The sequence below is a fragment of the Lissotriton vulgaris genome, chromosome 4_1 (genome assembly GCF_964263255.1).
Source record: "Lissotriton vulgaris chromosome 4_1, aLisVul1.2, whole genome shotgun sequence".
NCBI classification, from domain to species: domain Eukaryota; kingdom Metazoa; phylum Chordata; class Amphibia; order Caudata; family Salamandridae; genus Lissotriton; species Lissotriton vulgaris.
Genome location: NC_141691.1, coordinates 47429061 through 47444170, shown reverse-complemented (window position 1 = coordinate 47444170; position 15110 = coordinate 47429061). Strand labels below are relative to the sequence as shown.

General features: G+C 44.9%; 1 protein-coding gene across 7 annotated transcripts in view; it reads right to left on the bottom strand.

Annotated features, from left to right (window-relative positions):
• Positions 1–15110, bottom strand: part of MED12 (mediator complex subunit 12) — an 820436-nt gene that overhangs the window by 537427 nt on the left and 267899 nt on the right. For all 7 annotated transcript variants that reach the window (XM_086918278.1, XM_086918283.1, XM_086918279.1 and 4 more), the window contains exons 17-19: positions 8766–8884; positions 6980–7123; positions 1120–1283 (exon numbers count right to left, since the gene is read on the bottom strand). In XM_086918278.1, coding sequence (XP_086774404.1) covers positions 1120–1283; positions 6980–7123; positions 8766–8884 — 427 coding nt within the window. The remainder of the gene's footprint in view (positions 1–1119; positions 1284–6979; positions 7124–8765; positions 8885–15110) is intronic.

The window sequence follows — 15110 nt, the reverse complement described above, 5'->3', positions numbered from 1 at the left end:
GGGCGAGGGAGGAGGGTTCCAAATCCCTACTAAGAAACAGACGATCTCCTCCCGGAAGCTGGCAAGCCAGCATTTCCGGTCCTCGACCGAAAAAGGGGGGCCACCTAGACCCAGACTGCAGAGGGGGGACTTGGGGACAAGTCTGGGAGTTTCCAATGGGGGACTCTGGATACAAGGGTCCTGTGGGCATAGCTGGTTTTCGGGTACCTGGGATCGGATGCTGGGGTGCAGAGCAGATAGGTCGGCTGGGCTCTATGCGTCCTTGAGGGAGTCTGTCTCACTGGCTGAGGGGTAGAAAAGTTGGGCAAAATTGGGGCAACTACTGCTCTCAGCTCCTTCCTCCAGATGATATCATCGGGAGGAAGGAGCAGAGAGTAGTAAATGACTGAATGAGGATTGAACCTTGGTGTATGTGCGATTACAGGGGTTCCTGAGCCCTTCCTTCATGGGGCACAGATGACCCAATTTTAGGGTACATAAGGAGCAGAGAACATAATGTGGCGACTAATGTCTGACTACCTAACAGTGGAATGAACAGTGGTTGTATGTAAAGAGAGTATTCCGTGTCCCATCCTGAGGAAAGCTGTGGACTCCTGTGAGCCAACAGGCAGAAACATGTTGATGGTTTGAGTGGGGATGGGGTACTAGTTCCCCTTCTCTCCAACCTATATTTTTAATACCAAGTGGTACCTAATCCAGTATAAAAGTCATATTGGTGTTCTACATTGGTTTCTGCCTTATTTCACAAATCCATTGTTAGTTAGAAGTGCCTCCCTGACTCCAGGGTTAGGCCCAATCTTCATCAAACTGGGTTTTGAAGAGCGAGGAGAGTCCTGAGATGAAGCATGACACCTGGTGGTGTGTGAGTACATCCTGTCACTTTTTTGTGTGTGTCAAGTATTAGGATGAAGGAACAGGAGCACAGTGCATAATGTGCCGATTTACATTTTAAAGGTTTTTTCACTCTGGCTGCCTTTTTGTCTGTAACAAAAAGTGGTGGTGACCATGTCAGAAAGTGGCACTTTCTTAAATTAACTATGCCCTCTTCACCGCCCTTCTCAGACATGACGGCTCTGGTTCCCTCACATTGTCTCAGCCAAAGGCTAGTGATTGTCTTACCCTTCGAAGACTTGGGCAGTCTGGTCTTGGTTAAGGATAAGACAGGAGTGGTAGTGCCGTAGAACAGCTACAATACACAGGCAGAGGCTGGTGGTGTAGCTGCCAACCAGATTTGATGATTTTAGGATCAGCTCCGCCTCCACTACGCTCAGCTCACTCAGCAGCTGTAGTCAATCAGGGGAGAGAAAGAATAAACAATTGGTTCAGAAATGAGTCACAGGATCACTCTTCAGAACATGTAATTTTCAAAGAATCACTTCATATAATGCCCAAGTCATCAAGTCTAAATCACACAATCTCCCATGCCAGTTTACAGTAACACCCTTACAAGACTTTCAGTGACCAGCCAATAATGTCCCCCAGCAGATGCATACTAATTCGTCAACTCAGAAGCAGATGGACAATGCATTACATTTGTACTTTCCTTAGTGTGCTCATGTTTCGTGGGCACAGAGATATGTTTCTTACTGTTTTCACTTCTCCCAATAGGTCTCATCTTTTATTGCTTCCTCTTGAATAATGTTACATCCTCATCCAGTTTATTTTACCAAGCTTGGTGGAAGTGCGACACAAGAAGAGACATCTTAATAGAAATGTAATCTTAGGCTACAGAGTTCCTCCCATGTCTCTCCCTGCTGCCATTTTGAGTCTCCTGTGAATACACAGGTCTATTGCACTTAAGTTTTACGCTGCCTTCTTGCTGATGTAAATAATGCTTATTCTTGCATTGCTACTTTTCTTCAGTCTTTTGTCTACTGTTGTTTTACTGAAATAGGCAATGTTATGTATTCAGAGTGTTTGATGGGTCTTGAGAATCCACCACTGTAATATTGTTTATGAAAGATGCCTAGTTACTCTGTGTAAGGGAAGAATATTTATTACAGTGACTACATTATGTTTTTACGAGGCAGTTTACTTTAGGACAACAGGTTAGGTGGCTTCTAAATAGACCAACAGACAATGTTCACACTTAACTGACACACTACTGTTGTACATTTTTAAGACAAAAGAGGTGCAATCTCAACATGCTTCTTACAGTTGGAGTCCTATTCCGCCACACTCCCCACAAACAAAATGAAAGGCTAAAGGGGAAATAGCCAGACTTCCACAGAATAGGTCCGGTATAAAACCTTGCAGCCAGACTACAGAAAAAATGAAGGTACATCAGAACCACGAATCTCAATGCACTGCAAGAAATTCTCCCTTTGGGAGTGGCACACTTTAAATCTACCCTATATGCTGTCAGTAATCTTTTGATAAAAGCAAAAGCACCTTCAGCGAGACTGCAGATTATGGAGAAACGGTTTAGCTCCAATAGGTGGCATAGGGTTTTGCGAGGCAGAAAAAACAAGCATTTACAATGCAATAGGTCTCGCAACATTAAAGTTTGAGTTATTGGCATTGTGTATGACAATGCGTTGCATAAATTTTTTAGCAAACTTTCAATTGGTGAGCAGTGAGAGTGTGTGCAAGAGTATGCTGTTGCTCACAGCTGTTATTATTCACACGCGGTACAAAAGGGGGTGGTGATGGACAAAAGCGGTACAAAAGGGGGTGACACCACCCCCTTTTGTACCGCTTTTGGCCGCCATAAGTGTAGCAGGGTATGCTCAGACGTGAGTCCCTTGCTCACTTTGCCACTGGATTCAAGCAAGCCGGGCTGAAGACGGCTGGAATGCCAGAAACCGGTCCTCGGAAGCTTGTTTCCGGTCCAGGGAAGACATGGCTTGGCAGTTCGGGCTGGACTGTTCCCATGAGGCACAGGGTCAGACTGATTTGCATATGGCAATGTCTGAACTGGGGTGGCAGAGTGGGCTAAAGAACGGTGATGGATTAAACCCAGATCTTTTGACTGGGTGTGAGTGTTTGATTGATTCAGATGCTCCGTCCATCACCACCCCCTTTTGTACCGTGTTATTATTCACACAGCTCTGATGATGCACCTCATGCACGGGCTGACGCAGTTATTATTCACACAGGTCTGATGATGCACCTCAGACACGGGCTCACAGCTGTTATTATTCACACAGCTCTGATGATGCACCTCACGCACGGGCTCACAGCTGTTAATATTCACACAGCTCTGATGATGCACCTCAGCCACGGGCTCTCAGCTGTTATTATTCACACAGCTCTGATGATGCACCTCACGCACGGGGCTGACGCAGTAATTATTCACACAGCTCTGATGATGCACCTCAGCACGGGGCTCACAGCTGTTATTATTCACAGAGCTCTGATGATGCACCTCAGGCACGGGGCTGACAGTTATTATTCACACAGCTCATACGTCCCCGACTTCACCTGCACCACACAGACTCAACGCTCAGACGGGACGAAAAGAAGAAAAAAAAGCCTGCCTCTTTATCAGCGCCGGCGCGCCCCTCTGCAAACTCCCCCTGCATTCCACGAGGTGCACAATAGTCAGTCAACATGCCCAGAAGTATAACTGGACACCTGCTTTGTGCAACTTTCCAATTGTACTTCTAGAAAGTTAATTGCAGAAAGTAGTAAAATTGCATCCGCATGTAGATATATGGTGTAGTGCAGATTTCTATATTTTTTGTGAATGAGACCCAAGGTTTTCCACCAGCATTAAGTGGCGACTGTAACACTTACAGCTGTCTCTCACACACAGAGAAGCCTGCCCTTAATTTGCTTTTGAAAGGAACATATAGTGCAACAGAAAATCCTTACCCCGTACTGAATGATAACCAATAATCTGCGACATGACACTGCATTACTCAGGAGTAATTAAGGCCTTTGAAGAGTGCTATGGTGTCGGTGTAAAGCGCTTAAACCAACGTGTTTTACTACCTCTGAGTTTTTTATAGGTTAAAAGCATATTACTATATACTCTATTGATACAATGGTTATTTCCATTTACAAAAAAAGTATTTTTTAATTTAATGCTTCACTGTAAATCAATGGTCCTATTAATCAACTCAGACTATACGTTTTCTATTTATCTCAGAAGGATGAAATACTGAGATTTTCTTGCAGGTTTTAAAACCAGTGTCTAGGAAGTTACACATACATCACTGCAGACGTCTGAATGCAATGTGAAACAAGGAGAATGATCCATAGAACGTTAGTAATTTAATCTATGTAACATTCATTTTTGTCTTTTAGTTTAATTTAGGTTTCTTAAAGTCCCACCACTTAAAAACGGGTGTACAGCTGGAAAACAATAAATCAAATCCATGGTTACGTGTAGGCTATTAGGGAACGCTCCTATGTTTATGTTGTTGGGGAAGGTTAAAATGTCTTTGTAGTTGTCAGCGACGAACACCTGAAGGATGTGGCCGACTGGTCAGAGTTGCAGTCTTTGGAACAGGAGAACTAGGTTCGAGCCTCGGCTCAACATACTGTAATTCTGGGCAAATCACTAAATCTCCCTTTGCCTACCAAATAACGAATGTATCCGTACATAACGTAACTGGTGCTCATGCAAACAGCTCCAATACCTTCGGGTTAATTTCGCGCTATATAAACACTGCCCAAAAAAATAAAAAGAGATGAGGCAGAGAGCTGGGTCCACATGCTCACGTGAAAAATTCAGAGACAAATCCGTCGCTCCCTATTAACACTGGGTGCCAAATCCGCGCTGTCCCTCCTTCCTATTCAAAATAGCAGGCGGGAGTACACTCTTGCTTGTCCAACCCTTGACATAAAGTCACCGGTTCTGTCCTCGACTAACAGAGCTCCAGCTCTCCAACGTGAGCGAAACCCTTTCATAAACTTAGGCTGGCTGAATAGGACAATGGCACGTGCGGACACTACAGCCTATCAGCTCTTCGGGACTATGATGCGCTAATATTGCCTGAATGTCTCCAACTTTACACATTATCAGTACCGCCCCCTCCCAGATAATCCTCAGAATGCGTTAAGCCGTGAGATTGAGTGTTAAGCGTCCATGGTTTCATTTTTGGACACGGTCATCCAGAAACTCCTTAAAACAACCACAACGTTCTGTAACTGCTCACAGAAGTTCGCAATTTTTCTTTTCATAGTAATACCAACATTTGTGGTCGCATAACAAACAATATGTATTGCAATAGGGTATCTTCAACAATACGTCCCCAACTTCACTTGCATCACACAGACTCGACGCTCAGACGGGACGAAAAGAAAATATGCAACAGTGGTTGTAATTTTAGGTGTCTGAAATGAAGGCTACTCACCACACGCCCCCAGCGATTCCAGCAACTATAGAGATAGTCCTCAACGACCTGGAGAAAGACGTGAGCGAAACCGAAACCTTCCGTGGGGCGGGACTTCCATCTTCGGAAGCCCGCGCACGCGCCCACGGAGTGCCTGAGAGCGGGGCTCCCATGCCCGAGAGAGAGCCCCGCGGAGGCTGCAGAAGTCCAGAATGGCGGTAAGTGGGGCTTAGTTGTAGGGGGGAGGTGGGTGCGCTTGTGTGTATGTGTGTGGCGGCGGGGGTCTCTGTATGTGTGTGCGTGTGTGTGTAGGTGCGCTGGTATGTGCGTGTCTCTGTGTGGGGCGGCGGGGGGGGTCTCTATGTGTGTGTGTGTGTAGGTGGGCTTGTGTGTGTCTCTGTGCGTGTGCGTGTGCGCGTGTGTGTGTGTGTGTGTGTGTGTGTGTGTGTGTGTGTGTGAACAGCCTGCCGGAATCGGAGAGCGTGTTCACGCGCGCGACCTGATCCGATCCGATTCCGGCAGGCTGCGTGCGCGTGACCGTCTCTTGTCCTCTCCTCTTTAGTCCTTGAAAGCAGAAACGATCACTATAGGCTCGCTTTGCGACAGCAGGGCTTCGCCCTGCAATCGCAGGCGCGACACCTAAAAAAAGAAAACCACTTCCTAGAGTCACAAAACCACAATCACTGGTCAGAAAACCTAAGAATAGTTTTAAAATGTTGGGGTGTGGGCATGGTAGGTCCAACTGAGTACTAGATAAGGAGCATGATAGCTTGGCATATCCTCAAAGTACAGTGGGCACACTGACTGTGTTATGGTCAAAGTTCATGACCTGTGACCGTGTCTTGCAGATATTGTAAGCAGAATGGCCAAAGGTCACGTCCAGTGTCTGAAAGGTATGGTCACAGGCCAGCCATAACATTTGCACAAATATGCCTAAGAACATGACCACATGGGTATTACAGGGCTGGGGCTTGGGCACTGGATACTGTATTCAGTAAGGAGGGTTGGCCGATGATAGGGCGTTTCCAAAAGCCATCGTCTAATCTGTATGCTGTGGGCAGGTTGTGTGCACAGGGCCAGTCTAAAGACGATGCCTTAGAACAGTACTCATGAGCCAAATTAACAAGACATGCTCAGCAGGTAATGACAGCAATAGAGAAATTAGACAATTAGAAACAGAAAACTCACCAAAATAATTTGTTAAAGGGATAGTGTTACTCTAAGAACATTGCAACTTAAATTTATAAAGTATACATTTAGGAAAACACACGAGTTGAAGGGAAGTTATGGTCAGGGTTCACAACAAATAACTTAAATTTACCAGTTGTGGATGCCAGGCAACAAACAACTCCCCCAAATGCATAGCTCACATACAATTCGCAATGCAGTACTCATGATGTTCAGAGATTCAAAGTCTACCCAGGATAACCAGTTCTTCTTTCAACTTGTTACAATAGGCCATGGCACCTCAGCCACAGTTTTGTGGTTATTGGTGATACCATACCAACGACCTAAAAGTCCATACCTGGCAATTATTGAAGGGTAAAATCGATCTAAAGACCTAAAAAATAACTGCCATGCTTTAGGTTATAATGCTATGTTGGCACTTCTATCATTATGCCAGCTTCCAATGACACGTCTCTGGAGTACTGAACCAACTCACAGCCTGAATAGCCGATTGAAATACCTTCGCCTACCTGGATGGCAAAGTCAATGAGACCACTGATGTTCAAGGAGTATTCCATTAAATCAAAGATGAACTGGATGTGATGCACCAGCGGTAGATGATAGGACATTCCAAGAGCAAAGCTGGTGATCTGCTCCAAGACATTACGAGACACCTACGAGAAGAGCAAAACACATCAATCAGCAAGGGGATTAATTATGTTAATTTCACCTTCAGGTACCACAAACTTAGTAAGGAGATTTATGCAGACAATCTAGAATAACACAATGTGTATCATCTGTTCCTTCTGCGAAAGAAAGGCATGGAGCAAAGTATGAGACAACAAACAGATGTCTGGCACTGCTTGAGACAAACTCTATTAAAGAGAAATGAGGAATACACGCTTCAAGGGGATTAGGGGACTATAGGCTATTGCTCGCCCTTCTTTGCAGCGGTTTGGAACACCTGCAGTCTGTACCACAGGATTAAAGATCCTATACTGTTAATACATTGTGGAGATCAATCCGGGGCTTTTAAAGCACGCTACTCACCCGTGAGGGACTCAAAGCGCTGAGGTTGGGGGGGAAGCAGCCCGGATCAGCTGAAAAAGCCAGGTCTTGAGGCTCTTTCTGAAGGTGTGCAGGGTAGGGGAGCGTCTGATTTTGACTGAGAGCTCGATCCAGGCCTTGGTAACAACGTAGGAGAAGGCTCTTTTGCCCACTCTGGTTCTGCGGATGCGTGCGGTCTCTGCTAGGGCGAGGTCGGCAGAGCAGAGGTTTCTTTAGGGTACGTGGAATAAGACTCTTTCATTGAGGTATTTGGGTCCGATGTTGTGGAGGGACTTGTAGGCCTGCGTGAGCAGCTTGAAGGTCACTCTCGTCTCGACGATGAGCCAGTGGAGGTCTCACAGGTGTTGGGTTATGTGTTCATGTCGTGCGGTTCTGAGGACAAGTCTGGCTGCAGTGTTCTGAATGGTCTGGAGTTTGTGTAGCATGGTTTTGTTGATTCCAGCATAGAGGACATTACCGCAGTCCAGTCTGCTGGTTATGAGTGCGTGGTCGACAGTCTTCCTGACTTCGGAGGGGATAACAAATCTTCTCAATTTAATATTCTATTTTTCATACTTTTTGGGGGGGCAAAACCTTAAGTGATACCGATCTACACATGACCTCTTGCAGAATTCAAAAGTTTTTATAATGCAAAAAATGTACAGATTTTTTTGGTTCACTCCTGGCTTTCACAACATGTTTTCAAAAGGCCATAATTTTGCCTGGATATTTTCTGTATGATTAATGCTACTTAGACTTAACTGCAAAGCGCAACAAATATCAAAAGACGGTGTTAGTATGGTGAGGCGGGGTGGGAAAGAGGCGAATGAGGCGGGGTGGGAATGAGGCAACTACTTTGCATTCTCCTTAGAATTTACAACAGGAGTGTCAAGTGAGTATTTATTTATTTGTCTTATAAAGTGCACTATCACCTTGCAGGCATCCTGGCACTGGGCTCAAAAAAAAGGGGGGGGATGTCAGGTCAGGCCAGCCAAACTGAGTTACTTGGGAAACAGCCAAGTTTTAACACTTTTCCTAAAAGGAAGTATGACTACGATATAACTGCCACCCCTCATTGGTTTCATCACTTGAAGCATTACTTCTGTAATCTCTATTGAAACATTAATGCTTTTGTCGGTGATAATGCTTGTTTTTCAGTGATATTGCATTGAACAGATTAGGAATGAAGAACGCTTAAACACAGGGACAAAAATGTTAAATTAAGCTGAATAATGTTGAACCAAAACACAACGAGAAGTTTGGTACAACCTGAGAGGTGACTTGGTGTTGATCAAAATGGGAAAGCTGCTGAAATTTAGTAAATATGTCTTCAGCTGTAGGGAATGCTTCCGGCTTGCTCCTTTTCCTCTTTTGGCCTTCCTCTCCACCTTGAATGAAAGAAAAAAAAAATCAATAACAGCCAATAAAGAAAAGCAATGAATGCATCCATAATCTACAGTTCTATCTCATACATTGGCCAGTACACAAGTGCTCATGGATTTCAATTTGGGGTCGCAACTGTAACTCCATGCCACCCAATGTGACCCCTGATACCTTGCTTGCGACACCCGACTGTTAGTCCGCCTTGGCAAGCGCTCTGGTGGCATGAGCAGCCGTTGATTGCACTGCTTTACTGAAGCTCTGCCCGAGTAGACATGATGGCCTGCAAGCTGGGCCTGGATGGGGGAAAGAACTCATCACACTTGTTGCTATGTGCGCTTTACAAATGTGGATTATTATATGGTGACCCCAGGCCAGGACGGGCCGGACGGATAGAGCAGTCCATGATTTGATACATTGAATGTATCTGCTGCAGGCCTGGGTCAGAAAGAAGAGCGAAAGAGCATAAAGTGTGCACAGCATGGGTAAGCATGATTGAACAGTGACTAACTACATGTGCTGCAGCTATCAGCACGTGTAATTGGAATCGCGTACCTGCTGCACCCTACCCAAGATGAGGACATTGTGCCTGGTGTAGTACACGTACCACCGGGTTTGGGAAAACCGACTGCGTCACATGGAAGTTAAACTGATGGGGTGAAAGCACTATAAATGATGAAGGCGCTGGCAAAAGTTATTGCCCATCCCCCGCATGGCAGTAAAAGCTGCGCTGACACGGCGCAGCCTCGAAGTCGAGTCAAACTCGTAGATGCTGGGTGTCAAGACTCTGGAGTGACTGACTAGAATAAACACAAGTTCAGGACCGGGCTGTGAGTGGCTAGCTTCACTTAATTTTCACTCTCTGACTGAGATGGACATTGGGCAGGCCGCGTCATCACATCACCTCGACTAGAAAATCCCCTTGTGGTGAAGCTGGTCGTTCTGACCCCTGTGAGCTGCGGGCCCTGGGCGAGCCTCTAATAGAAGCAATAAGTAAAGTAAGATACGATTATCTGTTTTTGGAGTTGACACAAGATTCCCTGCTGCAAAACGTCAGAAATGATTGCAAAAGAGCACACATTGCAGGTTCAACCCATCTAGTGGTCAAGCCGTTTTTAGGTAACGTGAACACATTCATTTCCGTGGTTTTATATCGAACAATGCATCCGTGCACCCACCACAGCATGCCCACGCTGGTCAGTGCTGGTGGATTGCCCAACAAGACATTGTCTGTTTTAAACACCACCAATGCAGGAATGGCTGTACCGGGCTTGGGCAACGGGCGGGCATTTCCCTGGGAGGCTGGAAGGATGGAGAGCAGGTTTTGTTAGCGGGCCAGTTCCGTAGCAGTTTTAAAAGCACTGCAAAGTTTATTGTATATTTAGCAGCTTTCCAGAAACAATAAAAGGTTGAAGTTAACTCTTAATTTATTAATGTGCCTGCTGGATAGAGATAGTAGTTTTGTTGGTGGCAGTTTTCACTTATCTAAGGAACCATTAGGATTAATATGCCTGCTGCAAAGAATGTGTACCAGGCATATCTAAGCACAAGATTGTATGTGGGTTACTACTTGTGTCACATAGATTTTGTTGTTACTGTGCAGTTCATAAGTATCCTCTACCCAAACCTGGGTGCCCACAAGAGCCAGATGAAGACAGTAGGGGCCATTCATATTCCTGCACCATCATCAATTGCCGGTATGTAAGTGACTAGCTCATGCACACCAGATTCTCTGCAAATGGCAGTCACGTCCTAAGCATTGGAGCTTCTTGGGCATGGCTGCCATCCACAGTCACCGCACACTGACGGACACATGGGACATATACAGGAGTGCGGATCCTCCTTGCTCTCCTGCACAGAAGCAGTACAGCATTGTACAGGACGAAGGAGAAACTGCCTGCAGGTGCCAGAGATCTGCACCCCTACCTTACTGTGACCCAGATCTCAAACCTGAATTGCAGGATTTGGAACTCTATGATTGGGGCTGCTTGAGGCCACTCTGGTGCCCCTGCCCTCCTTAGCAGGGCACCTTTTGGAGTGGAGGGAGCGGGGTTAGACAAGTTATACCAGCAGAGGCGTGTCTGCTCAGAATTTCTCAGAGCAGTCACTCCCACTGGGTGGTTTCAGGCCTCAGAGGCTGGGCAGCAGCATTGGTAACATAGCCACATTCCCCCCACAAGAGTAAGCCACCCCCCTCCCCAAGTTCCAAATTAGGTAAAGTATCCAGAAAAAGATGGACTCAAAGGGGAGCACTCCCAATTTGGGAGTGGCTCCCAAATTGGACCCACTCACACCCTGGGTGTTATAGTACCTGCAGCTTGGCCAACAGGTGTCGATGACAGGCCGAAAAGTGACTTGGATAAACGACCCTGACACTGCTAAACACATGGTTCCCTGGGCACCTAGGAGGTTTGTCCTCAATCCGCCAGAATCAGAGCGCCCTCAGTGTATAATTTACCCTGAAGCGTCACAGCCAATCTTGACAGACACACCTGCCTTATGACACACAGCTCCAGCACTAAGGGTGAGTTCTTGCAATCACCTGTGAATGGCCCCTCCTCCCTGACGTCCAGTGGAATTGACAACACTGGCGCCCCCGCTTTCTTGGGATACTTGCACTGTGATCAGGCGACGGAGGTAAATTTTTTCATCTATGGATCAAAATTTACTAGCCAGTCATGATTTTGGGTGAACATTAAGACTCTTTAAATAAAGATTGGCTGTCCTGCAGCAACACTGACGCCCTGTAACCCAGGATATCCTCTCTTCGCAATAAATATCGTGATTGGGCAGCAAGCCTCTAAACACGTGAATGAACATGCGGGCCACAATAAGAAAGAACCTAACATTAAAAACCCTTTCCAGCAGTGATCTCAACGTAAATTCAAAGACGAGGATCTGTCACTAGCAGAGACTTGATCATTCAATTCTTCCAGGAATTCAGGGAGGACCCAAGAACTGACTCCAGCATGACTTACAAGCCATACATCAATGAAAGTGTAGCCCAAATAGAGAGTTCCACTAACAAATAAGTGGAGGAAAGTGAAGTTCTACAACAACGAATACTCCAACTTGAAGAACGACATATCCTCCTACCAGAAAAGTGTGAGGACCTTGAAAACACGTTCCATTGCACCAATAGTCATATACAAATTGTTCCCATAAGTATCCCTGCCCTGTTACAATATTTCAGGGGTCTCTGCGATGCCAACCATAATAGAACAAACAGCGAACACACCATAATGGACAGAGCATACAGAGTAATCACCTTGCATAGAGCTAGTACACAAACACACGAAGTCCTGGCTCATATATACTACGTTTTAGACAAGAAAACAATTATGTCCAAAGCACTGCAAGGTGGTTCTTCTTAATGCTGCACCAGTTCTCAATTTTCAGGATCTCTCAGCAACTACATTGTCAAAAAAGCGAACCTTCAAACCTATTACAGACATCCTTGTCTCCCATGATTCGAAACATAATTAGGCTCATCCCCTTCGCGTTGTTTTCTGTTGTTGGGGAAACACACGCACTACAATCTAATTCAAAGACGCGAGGCAAATCTTGGTGCTTCCACTGGAGGGCACGGATTACCAGACCCAGGGGTCACCCCTGACCCAGGAGCTTTAATAGCAGACTGTGACCAAATGGTTAGAAAGATATCAACCGAAAACAAATGTCTTAAAACTTTTTGACTTTCTTGTGCTTCATTGCTTGAATGTACATACACACAATAGGGTTTCCTGGCTGTGTGTACTGATGGCCTTGCAGCTGTTCAGCCTACTTTGTAATTCCTGGCAAATGTTTCAATTAACAATCACCTTCCTTTTTAGGTCTCGCTGAGCCAGCGCATGCGCTGTCTGCGAGACATTCAGTAAGCGGCTTTTGAAAGTGCCACCAGAGGCTTTTGGTGGCCTCAAGCTAGCGTGCACGCAGCCGCCATGCGATCACTTTCACTTTGGCGGCCGCACGGCTGTGTCACTTTCACAGCCGCGCAGCCTATGCCCTCTTTAAATCTTACAGGAATTCACCAGCTTCCATTCTAAGTAATGCCTCCTCTCAGCACAAAACGTGCCACTCAGCATTAGCCACGATTCAACCAAAATGCCTCGTCCAATACTGAAACATTTATTAGTTTAGGATTTCCTGCATGCACACGCACCTGTCCCCGGCGACCGACTTTGATGTTCAGTGGAAATGCGATTGGACTGGAGCGGACGCCTGTGAACGCCGGGCTCCTATAAACCTCTGTTGGAACAGGTCCGCAAGCTCAGCCGACAGGGAGAGGCCTTCCTGTGTTAGTGGGAGGCCAGGCATCGCTTGCAGGCTCCGATCTTGGACTCAAGCCTATTCTTTATCCAAATATGTGTTTTTTTGTGTATTTCATGTTGTCGACCGGAATTGCCGCTAGGCACTGGCCAGAGATGGCTGAAAGTAGCGAGGCCACCCAATGCAAGGAGGTCCCATCATTTTGCTACAGGTAACTAAAGCCTGGAGTTGGTTTGCCTCCGGCAAGTCAAGTGGGTCTCAGTTTAAATGTATTTTTAAATGTTCTTGTAAAAGCATAAAGATTCGGAAATTTTAAATTCTAGCAAAACTGCATATATGCAATTCTGGCTGTCATTTTAAAAGAGAATATTTTCAACATTACAATTTTACGTGATTTACCCATTAAATCTATTATGCGCTTGGTGGCATCGCTTCACAAAGCGGTTTCTGTTGCACGGAGCCTGTCGTCTTCCCAAATGTAATTTTTTCAAACTTTTATGCCAACATTTGCTTTGGGTTACTTCTAAAAATGTAGACTTTCAATGTTCGATTTATTGGCATTCAACAGGAAATGCACAGAAGCCTATGTATGGACCTATTGTAAATTCAACATTCTTTTTGTGCGGTTACTGTCCTCAATTATGTGTCAGTGCTTGTGTATGTTACTATCAATAAAGGTTTTTTTTTGTTCCTGGTGCTTATTTTGTTACGGTTCGTAATAAAACAGAACATGTTTAACCTGAGAGCTTTTTGTTTCTGCTTTCAAGAGTATTGAGAACTAGACAGGGACACGATTAGTTTATATGGTGTTTTAAACCACCCAGTAGCCAAATCTACTTAAAATGAAAATTGACGTGTTAAACGTAACCGTTCTGCACTAGGAAATAGCACAGGCTATACGATTGGAAATATTTTAGGCATGAACACGGTTTTCTTGTTTTCTCTGCTATTATTTAAAATGTGCAATGCAATTAAATTTGAATTTGCGGGACATATGAATCTGCCATTTTCGCAACCGCTCTAGGTTTTATAGCACCATCTTACCCTGGTGTTCCTTTTCAAAGTTAAGCTTTTGTTTTCTATAGAATAGATCAAAAGCTTAATAGATACCTATAGAAGACGTGTTCATTGTTTCAGGCGAGAAGTTGTTACTGGATAACACAAATGCAAATGAAGTCACCGAGCGTCTATGAAAACAACAATGAAGTAATGTTTTGAATATATTTGTTAAACAAGCATTGGCATAGCCAATAGGTCTCGCCTTTGGGACCGAGCGTCTATGAAAACAACAATGAATTAATGTTTTGAATATATTTGTGCAACAAGCATTGGCATAGCCAATAGGTCTCTAAGGTCAATAAGTGTTTAGCCATGCAACTGTTGATGTTGTTGCACCAAGGATATTGTGCTGCATAACTAAATACTTATAAGGTCCCAAAAGCGAGACTTATTGGCTATGCCAATGCTTGTTATCCTAGTGGAATGAGACCTCTGTGTTTCACTTAAAGTTTTCCCTGCTAGGGAATAGCGATTTGGATGGTTGCCCATCTCACTATTGTTCCCTTTGAACACCAGCAGTCTTATGCCATGCGGTGTATGTGTCCCAAATAATTGTCCTGTCTTTCAGAAATAGTTTGCTTATTGTGTGTAATACATAATTGCTCTCCTTATACCGAATATGTGTAATGTATTTGCTCCTAGCCTTTTTGGCTGTTTAAAAAATATGTAGCTGAATAGACAAGGTCATATGGAAGTGAGGCACTACCTTTGAAACAAGTTGTGTATTGGTATACATAACCACCTTCAGTCTATATACCTGTAAAGTATGGGTATTGAAACATTATGCCGATAAGCTCACTCTTAGTGATGGATATTAAAGTTTACAACTGAGTATGTGCATGAGATATCTAACAACAGTGATGTCCTTTGTTACATCCTTTGGTAAGTCCTGTTGTGTACAAACTG